General features: G+C 39.6%; 3 protein-coding genes across 3 annotated transcripts; 2 read left to right on the forward strand and 1 right to left on the reverse strand.

Moving 5' to 3' along the window:
• Nucleotides 1–381: 381 nt before the first annotated feature.
• Nucleotides 382–2,927, forward strand: LOC308372960 (glutathione S-transferase 3-like). Its single transcript, XM_080848334.1, has 7 exons — nucleotides 382–448; nucleotides 545–648; nucleotides 775–826; nucleotides 1,441–1,573; nucleotides 1,678–1,819; nucleotides 1,923–2,048; nucleotides 2,395–2,927. The coding sequence occupies exons 2-7, from the start codon at nucleotides 562–564 to the stop codon at nucleotides 2,524–2,526; spliced, it is 672 nt and encodes a 223-aa protein (XP_080704460.1). The 5' UTR covers nucleotides 382–448; nucleotides 545–561; the 3' UTR covers nucleotides 2,527–2,927.
• Nucleotides 2,928–5,448: 2,521 nt separating this feature from the next.
• Nucleotides 5,449–7,039, forward strand: LOC308372962 (glutathione S-transferase 3-like; the record flags this gene model as incomplete). Its single annotated transcript, XM_080848336.1, has 6 exons — nucleotides 5,449–5,535; nucleotides 5,701–5,752; nucleotides 6,040–6,172; nucleotides 6,262–6,403; nucleotides 6,499–6,624; nucleotides 6,911–7,039. The coding sequence occupies 6 exons, from the start codon at nucleotides 5,449–5,451 to the stop codon at nucleotides 7,037–7,039; spliced, it is 669 nt and encodes a 222-aa protein (XP_080704462.1).
• A 698-nt stretch (nucleotides 7,040–7,737) lies between these two features.
• On the reverse strand, nucleotides 7,738–9,036 carry tmem14a (transmembrane protein 14A). The gene is made up of 5 exons (XM_080849271.1): nucleotides 8,962–9,036; nucleotides 8,577–8,664; nucleotides 8,390–8,491; nucleotides 8,215–8,302; nucleotides 7,738–7,876 (listed from the first exon to the last, which is right to left on the reverse strand). The coding sequence occupies exons 2-5, from the start codon at nucleotides 8,650–8,652 to the stop codon at nucleotides 7,834–7,836; spliced, it is 309 nt and encodes a 102-aa protein (XP_080705397.1). The 5' UTR covers nucleotides 8,653–8,664; nucleotides 8,962–9,036; the 3' UTR covers nucleotides 7,738–7,833.
• Nucleotides 9,037–9,501: the final 465 nt, after the last annotated feature.

Genomic DNA, 9,501 nt, shown 5'->3' on the forward strand with positions numbered 1-9,501 from the left:
GAATTTCCAAATTGAGCCAATGTAGCAAAAGTCAACTGGAGAATAAAAAATACAACTGAAAGTACGAGAGTAAATAGTAAAATCTTCCTCCATGTTGAATCGGTTCTTTAACGAGATAATATTTCCACCTTGCACCACAATGCAGTCTGAAAAACCTGGATAAACCTGTGCATGTAAAACATTCCTGACATTCCTTTTTGTTAAAATAAAGTGACAGCAATGTTGTGACCCAGTGAGTTTTATTATATCATCATGACTATTACATTATAGTCATTATGATATAAAAGACACACTCCGCTATTGGTTGTTCTGTCTCGATTTCTGTCTCTTTGCCCCTCCCCGAAGTCCCGCCCACCGCACTGCACTGACGTAAACGTGAACTCAGCAGAAGTTGCACAGCGAACATTGCATACCCGGCATAACCACAGGTCAAAACTTTGCTTTAAAGGTAGGTAGCATAAAATAAGACTTTGAAAATACTTCTGTGTTAGCAATACCATTGGTAATTCAAACTATGGTTGGCTTGTTTGACTTTCTCACCTAGCTCCGACTGCCAGGAAAATGTCAGAGAAGATTGTGTTGTATTATTTCAATGGAAGAGGAAAGATGGAATCAATCAGATGGCTTCTGGCAGCTGCAGGAGTGCATGTATGCTTGTTGACGCATTAAAAGCTTTCTTCTTAACACATAACACATTGAATTGACATTAATTATAGAGATGACGACGCTGTAACGCTTGTTTTGTGGATTAACAGTTTTTGTTTTGTTTTTTAGTTTGAAGAGGTACTTCTGACAAAAAGGGAGCAGTACGAAAAACTTCTGAATGGTAAATTGACAACTCTGACAAATTATGACAAGTCATTAGTACTTCGGTCACAGCTCACGAACGGGAACTATGCCTACGTGAGCTTTGTCTTACTCCGTCCTCTCAAAGAACCGAGGTTTCAAAGATACCGGACTATAGCTCTGAGCAAACGTGCATAGCCTTCTAGCTTGTAACGACGGCCTACGTGGATTTCCTTGGTTCATGAATATGGATGGTCTAGGCCTATGCTATTAAATGAATTAATCTCGCACATAGAGACATAATAATAATAATAATATCATATAAAGCAATTATATCAATAAATCTACTCTCGCCATGCATGTGGCCTACCTACGTAGGCTACATATCTGAAAGGAAAAAAGTTGGAGGTATCATTCTACTCCAAAATAGAATGATTTATACCTACCTGTCTTTAAAGCCATCGACAGAACGATAACTTAGTTATGTAGGCTACTCTTTGATGGCAGTATTTATTAAATGTAACCTTTTTGCTAAAAGCTGTGGGGGGTCCATACATGTCTTTCACATTTTTGACAATCTGGCATGAATCTGCAAGTTTGTTTTAATTGTATATGTAACATGATGTCTGTGTGTGTGTGTGTGTGTTTGTCCAGATGGAGCTGTGATGTTTCAGCAGGTGCCCCTGGTTGAAATCGATGGCATGCAGCTTGTTCAAAGCAAAGCCATAATGAATTATGTTGCAGGAAAATACAATCTCAATGGGAACGATCTGAAAGAGCGTGTCATGTAAGTATATCATTCTTGTTGATCTGACTGATAATATAAAGTAACCATACTAAGTAACTGATTCATTTGTGTTACTAATGTGAATGTCATTCTTTCACCATCAGGATTGAGATGTACTCTGAAGGGCTGTGTGATTGTATGGAGATGATAATGATGCTGCCATTCAAAAAGCCAGATGAAAAAGAGACCCAGTTGGGTGTCATAAAAGGCAAAGCCACCAGCCGTTACTTCCCTGTATATGAAAAGGTATGACAAGTAGATAGACTTTTTAATCTTTTTTGTGAACTAAATGCCAATAAAGGAGGAAAAGCTTAACGATCGTGTGTTGGTGCTTGTTGTGTATTGACAGGCTCTCAGCGGTTCACAGTTCCTTGTGGGGAGCCAGCTTAGCCGTGCTGATGTCCATTTAATGGAAGCCACTCTGATGCTGGAGGAGCTTTTTCCTACTATTCTTTCCACTTTCCCTAATCTAAAGGTGAAATTAATGGTTTCCCTATCTGCTGCTTTTATTAATATCATATTAGGCCAAAGCCATCTGCTCAACAAACACCTGTTCAATTGTTTTATATTTTTGGCTACCAGCAGGGTAATAGATTAAATAGATTCATTTTTGCATACAGAACCTGTTGGTGGACATTAAAAGCAACCATTTAGAGTAAACCATAAAAGCATGTATTTCTTAGCAGCCACTGTAATCAGTTTGGGAGGTAAACTCAGTATGGAGTTTGTTTGTATGTAGCTTTGCGTCTTCTGACTGTACTAAACATGTATCATAACCAGCAATGTATTCTCTGAGTTTCTGAAATATGACTGTATTGCAGGCATTCCAGGACAGGATGAGAAGTCTGCCAACGATCAACAAATTCCTCCAGCCTGGAAGTCAGAGAAAGCCCCAACCAGATGATGTTTACGTCAAAACAGCTATGGAGGTCTTAAACATTAAGATGCCTTGAGGAAGACCTAACAGCACTTGTGAGATTGAAGCCCCGTGCACATACTGTATATTAAGCAGAGATAATTAATCATGGCACCTACTGAATGACAAAATTGAGCCAAAGTAGCAAAAGTTAACTGTAGAATTAAAAATACAACCGAAATTATTGTAGACAGTATAATAGTAAAATCTTCCGTCATGTTGAATCGGTTCTTTAACAAGATAATAGTTCCAGATTCTTTTCATTCAGGCAGGCGGTAATTTGCTAGGGATAAAGATCATACAGACCTTTGGCCTAGAAAAACATGAATGTGGCAGAGGTTAAGCGCAGAGTTGAACCTTGCACCACAATGCAGTCTGGAAAAAAAAAAGGTTTGGTCGAGTTAAGCCTTTCCCTGACCTGGACTGTGATCATTGATGAAGCAGATAAACCTGTGTATATAAAACATTCCTGACATTCCTTTTTGTTAAAATAAAGAGTTGATTTAAAACAAAGTCTCATGTTCTGATATGCACAGAAGCAATTTCAATGTAGAACATTTGCACATGTTTCTTGGTATGACATGAAGGAAGTCATTATCATGGCAGAGGAAAGACCTTTAAGAAAGAAGGAAATACAAATAGACGTTAAAAATTATGTTTTCTTTATTTGGAATGCAAAATAGTTAATTGTGTTGCTTGTGAATGGCATTTTGGGATGTTCCTAATGTCATAAACAGTAAACCCTTTTGACCTCTTAAGTTTGGCAGTGGATTCATGTGGCAGGGGAGGAAGCCTATTGGGTGTGTGTGACCTGTAGCCTTTAGAATTCGTACAAGTTAGTCAGTCAGGTTACATTGGCATTGAACCCCTTGGTAGTTCACTGATCCAGATCCAGCATATGCATTTCAATGGCAATGACATGGCATTCACCTCCTGTATTATTTATATGCAATGTACAATAAAAAGGGCCTAAATAAGCAGGGCCAACATTGCATTCAAGAAAGCTGGTCACATAGAGAGGTAGATCCGGTATATTGTTCTGACCAAACAAAGTCATTACATTATAGTCATGATGACATAAAAGGGCACTCCACTGTCTTTACCTATAGTCATGCTAACACAAAAGGGCAGTGCCTTGCCTAGTCATGATGACACATGCTGGCATTACCTTTCCAGATTTAAATCCTACTCCAATGGCCACTGAAAGTGCACCTGCTGCAACTGAAATGAAAAGAAGCAGCCATCCGTAAAAGCACATTGAATTGAATTTCTATTTATTTTACAATTGGATTTACTTTGATGGAATCACATATTGATGTTTTCCTGTTTTGATTGGTTGTTGCATGGTGGTTCTTGTGTAAGCATAGAAATGCTCATATGGGGGACTGTGTTAGATTGTAGTGTTTTCTGTGCCGATCTTAACTGTACGTTACCAGCCGTACCAGGCACTCCCGAGAGAATATGGAGGCCCCGAATTCCTGTAAGGTTAATAAGTTACCATAAGTGTACTACACCATATGTTCCTCACTGAGAGACAGCTCCAGTGTTGATAAGATGTCTGCTTAGGCCCCTCTGTGTGTGTGCTGTGTAGTATTCCTCAAAGGTGCCCATACTATCAGATCCATGAGCCGAAGGGCATTGATGCGCTCATGAGACTGTTTACATGTTCATATAATATGTGTGTGTGATACTTTGTTATAGATGTCATGCATTCTGTTTGGTTAACGTATTCCTGGCGGTTAAAAAGGGTTGCTGTCTAGCACTCCTGTGAGTAGTGCGATCATCAGAGCAACGAACAACCTCCATCCTGAAGATAGGCCCAGACAGGCCTAGCCTCTTTTCTGCTATCACCCTTTGTCCTCTGTTATCACCCTCTTCCCCTATAGGTGAACCCTTCCACCCCACTGTCTCCCCTTCCTGTCATCACCTATAAGGTGTGGTCTCCCCTCCACTCCTGTATTCTACCTGACTGAAGGGTATAAATGCCAACATAGTCTACAATCACATAGGCCATTCTTTGAGCACCAGCTCAGAGCGAGTCTCCACGCTGAAATAAACTCCAGAAATCCTGACTGTGTCTTCCGGTCCGTTCTTCAAGTTTGGCATGCTCATTAAGATTCTATCCACTTAATTGACTTACATTTGATACAGTGTGAGCTGTATAGGCTGAGAGGACGCCAAGGGGTACAGGAATGGTGAAGACAAAAAAACAGCAGGAGTTTGAAATGCTTGAAAATCTTATTTGCTAATGCAAAGTCAAACATGTTGCATATTCCATCATATACCCTCAAACAGTGATGTTGTGCACAGTGAGTTTTATTTTCCTTGTATTGTCAGGGGTACGGGTTGTTTGTCAATGGTATTTCCAGACCAGCTAACCACAATAACACCATTTAGCAGTTAGCACAATAACATGAGTTATGTTTGCCCAACTAACTACTGAATAAAAACGTACTGTCTCCTCTTTCTGAACCTCTGTAGCCTCTGTGGTTAAGGTAAAGGTAGAGGCAGAAAATGGATTAACTAATGTTTGAAAGAGTTGAGCTGTAGTGTGGTGGAAGTCAAGGCCTAGGTGGATAAGTCAAGCTGGTCTCTATTTTCCGAGCCAGACTTGACCTGTCCCCCACCTAAAACTCTGCATAGCAAATCAGCTCCAATGGATCAGAAGATTTAACAGAAGCCCCTCAACCATCTATGTCCTTTACCTCGAGGTCCTCCAGCATGTGCAGTGTCTTACAGTCTTACAGTGTCCTTTTTTCGCTGCTTTGCCCCACCCTTCTGGCTGAAGTCCGCCTGTAATCTCTAATGTAACGCTGGAAAAACATTGCAATCACCTGGCTCAAATCCTAAACTTCAAGGTGAGCATTCTATTGTCACATTTATAAGATTCCTGTATATATGAAACACTATTTGTATTTGTTTGTCTCTCAGTTTCAGAGGTCTCTGAAAAGAAGGAAAAATGTCTGAGAAGGTTGTCCTGTATTATTTCAATGGGAGGGGAGTAATGGAATCCACCAGATGGCTTCTTGCAGCCGCGGGAGTTCAGGTTGGCTTTGTGTTGATGTCAACGCTTTTAAGAGCTTTTCTTTGTCTTGCAGATCACTGCAATGAATGTAGACAATAACATGGCCTGTAAAGGAAACATATACAACTCAAGTGCACCATTGGCTTTGTGTCTAAACCGTTAACGTTGTATGTTTTCATTTCATAGTTTGAGGAAGTACTTCTTACAAAAAGGGAGCAGTTTGAAAAACTCATGAATGGTAAATTGCCGATAATGACAAGTCATGGTGGAGATGTAGGTTTCTAAACTAACAATGTGTGTGTACGAATTCCAACAGTTTCAAGACGGTTGCAACTGCAATGTAAAACTGGGTCTGTAGTAAAATAAACTTTTTTTGTGTATTCACACATGATTAAAAAGTACTTACTATTGTTAGTATCCATGCATGCATGTCTACATTTCTTATCGTACACAAATCTGATATGTCTGAAGGTTTTTTCTCATATATCAATAATACAATGTATTGATATGTGCTTCTTTGATCAGATGGAGCTCTGATGTTTCAGCAACTGCCCCTGGTTGAAATTGATGGCATGCAGCTTGTTCAAAGCAAGGCCATAATGAATTACATTGCAGGAAAATATAATCTCAAGGGAAAAGACCTCAAAGAGGGCGCCATGTAAGAGCACAGTACTCAATAATAATAACCATGGCCAGGGCTTGTCAAGGTGTGACCAGGAATCATGGTGGATTTGCTTTCACCATCAGGATTGAGATGTACTCTGAAGGGCTTAGAGATTTGATGGAGATGATAATGATACTGCCATTCAAAAAGCCAGACGAAAAAGAGACCCAGCTTGGTGTCACTCAAGAAAAAGCCAGAAGCCGTTATTTGCCTGTATATGAAAAGGTATGATAAATAAAAGGACTTTGTATTTTCTTGTGCAGGAAATGCCCATAAGGATTGGTGATGAATTTAGGGTGCATGTTGTGTATTTCTGACAGGCTCTCAGCGGTTCACAGTACCTTGTGGGGAGCCAGCTTAGCCGTGCTGATGTCCATTTAATGGAAGCCACTCTGATGCTGGAGGAGAAATTTCCTACTATTCTTTCCACTTTCCCTAATCTGAAGGTGACACTTGTATATTTAGTATCTGCATGTAAATATCACCCATACTGAACTTTCTGTAAACACTGCATGCAACATCAAATTAGGTTAAAATGTTTAGAAAGACATAGTAAAAATGATTCATTTTTGAGCAGACACTAATCAGATAACGGAAGTACATCCAGTGGGCCTGTTTGCATGCAGCATTGCAGATTTTAATATCCCCCAAAAAAATCATTATTACTGGGAATGCATTCTCAGCTGATATAATAGTATGAATTGAAATATGACTGAAAACAATGTGTTGCAGGCATTCCAGGACAGGATGAGAAGCCTGCCAACAATCAACAAATTCCTCCAGCCTGGAAGTCAGAGAAAGCCCAAACCAGATGATGCTTATCTGAAAAACGTTACTGAAGTCCTCAAACTTCAACTATAGTGAGAAAACATGTAGCAATACTTTGAGCAAGATTGAATAAACATTACTGTATACTGCAGTCAATACAGTACAAATTGTGAAATCTATTAAATGGGAAAACTGAGTATATTTACATAAGACCAACTGCAGACTCTTGAACGTGCAGATGAAAGTAAAATGCAGACGCAAAATAATTATAATGATATTAATATATTATTATGTATATATACAAATATTATTTACCTCCTCTTTCATGTTGGAGCATTTTCAACCAAGGTATTCCTGGTCTTTTGAATGAGACCGGCACTAATTCGTTTATGGGGCAACGCAACCCCTTGACCCAGTTAAGGAAGACAATAATGTGTCAGAGGTTAGGAGGACTTGGGGAAATGAAGCCTGAGCTTCCCCCTATGTGATCTGAGATCAGTGACGCAGTAGAATAATACCACTCACACAAGTGTACTATTATATCTCAAGTTTCAAACATGAAGTGCTGACTGAAAACAAAATACTTTATAATGAATAAAAACAGTAACTATTTGGATATAGAAGAAAAATCCTTATGGTTAATATGGAGACTCGTTCATGTGCACATCAAGTAGCAACTCAAGGTAAGGCTTAAAGCATAGAGAGACTTTTTTGAAGAAGGAAATACATACAATTAATAAAAATAACGGTAACTTTATTCGGAATGCAAACTGTTGGTCACAAAGATGGTGGTGGAATGAAGCTGTAGAACATTGATAAAATCACACACTATAATTTGTCTTTGCCTGTATTGCTGAGACACTTCTGGACACTGCGGTTGTGTGAGCTTATCCCAGTGTCATGAGAAGAAGCCGTAGCACCATCAGGATACTGAAATGAAGGAGGTGTCACACCATTAGGATTGACGAGTAGGCTCCTCCTAACTACATTTTCACACATCAGGGCCTATCGGGCTGTCATCTCAGACCCTCTGTTCAAAGAGAATACAGACTAGAAGCAGCATGTTAAGTTTCATTATGGTGCTATACAAACTCTTTTACAGCACTACTGTTGCCTTGTCTGAAATAAACTGTAAATACAGTTGGTTAAGAGGTAGGCCCTGTATATTGTTCAGATCAAAGAATGTATATACCGGTAGTGACCTCTTTTTTGTTTGATACATAATTCAATATCAATTGTTATTATTTTTGAAAGGACAATTGTCTTACCTCATCCCAGCCATGAAACCAGCCGGCATCAACTTTCCAGATTTCTTAAATCTTATTCCCATCACCAGTGCAAGAGAACCTGAAGCAACTGAAATGGCAAGAGTTTTGGGAAAATATTGAATATCATGCCCATATTTTTATATATGGAAATAGTAAGCAGATCAGCATTACTTACACAGTGAAACGGCAACTTCTCTTGGTGCATTTGATACCCTGTAAGCACCATAGGCTGAGATACAGCCAAATAAAAGTCCAGCTATCAATGACATCACGCTACCTGAAAAACAAAATACATTTTGGGATGGAATTAAGAAGGTGGAGGTGCAATACACAACCCCGTTATGAGGAGTGGTCATAATTACCTTTCCTCTTGTATCCAATAAGGCCTCCCATAATGATGGCTCCAGCATAACCAAATCCAAGCCAGTCGATAGCCATTTTAATGACAGACTAGGGAAACCGCAAACGACAACAATTATCTTTAAACATTAATGGCGACGACTGTAAAGTACCGTTGGAAGTTAAGCACTCTACTTTAAAACACTGAAACAGAACAGTATGCAAGCAAGCACCGAGTCAGCTGGCTTCCACCTATTGGAAGTTATAAGTATTAGTGACCCTTTGGTTGGCAGGACTTTTGGACTTCATAATGCTGTTATAATGACGCATTTACATCAAGCGACACGTCTGTCATCGTCTGTAGGCTACCCTTAACGCCGAATAGATTCCCACAAAAAAGCAGCTTACTTGCAGGCCCAAAGTTATTCAATTGTTATGACAAGCAAACGATCCTTCAATTCAAACTGAACAGCTCAACATTACTGACTGAGCTCAAGTCCACATCCAGGAAGTAAACATCTGAAATAGACTCAGACGGCGGTTGCGCAAATGGTAGCTTTCGTCCAGTGGTTGTGTAAAGAAAACATGGTTGAAGTCGACTGCCCCCTGCTGGTGTGAATAGTTCCAAATCGTTGTTGGTGTCAGCAAGTTTTTTTGTTCAGATATTCTTCATCATGTTTGTCCTCTGCTGTCTGGCCTCTTTTGTAGTTTTTGTAGTGGTCAGAGAGTGCAGTGTGATTCAACTCAGTCTTCTAGCAGTCATTGCCACACAGCTTTCACCACACCTATATCACATCCCGTATCTTGTGTGATTCTATGACTCAACACATAGAGCAATGTGCAAACAACACCCATTATGGTTGGCAGGATACTCAGTTATCACTAAAACTGATGGAAATGTACCTATGTACAGTACTATAAGACAGGTTACCGCATCCCCTAAAAGAA

The sequence above is a fragment of the Sprattus sprattus genome (genome assembly GCF_963457725.1).
Source record: "Sprattus sprattus genome assembly, chromosome: 12".
NCBI classification, from domain to species: domain Eukaryota; kingdom Metazoa; phylum Chordata; class Actinopteri; order Clupeiformes; family Clupeidae; genus Sprattus; species Sprattus sprattus.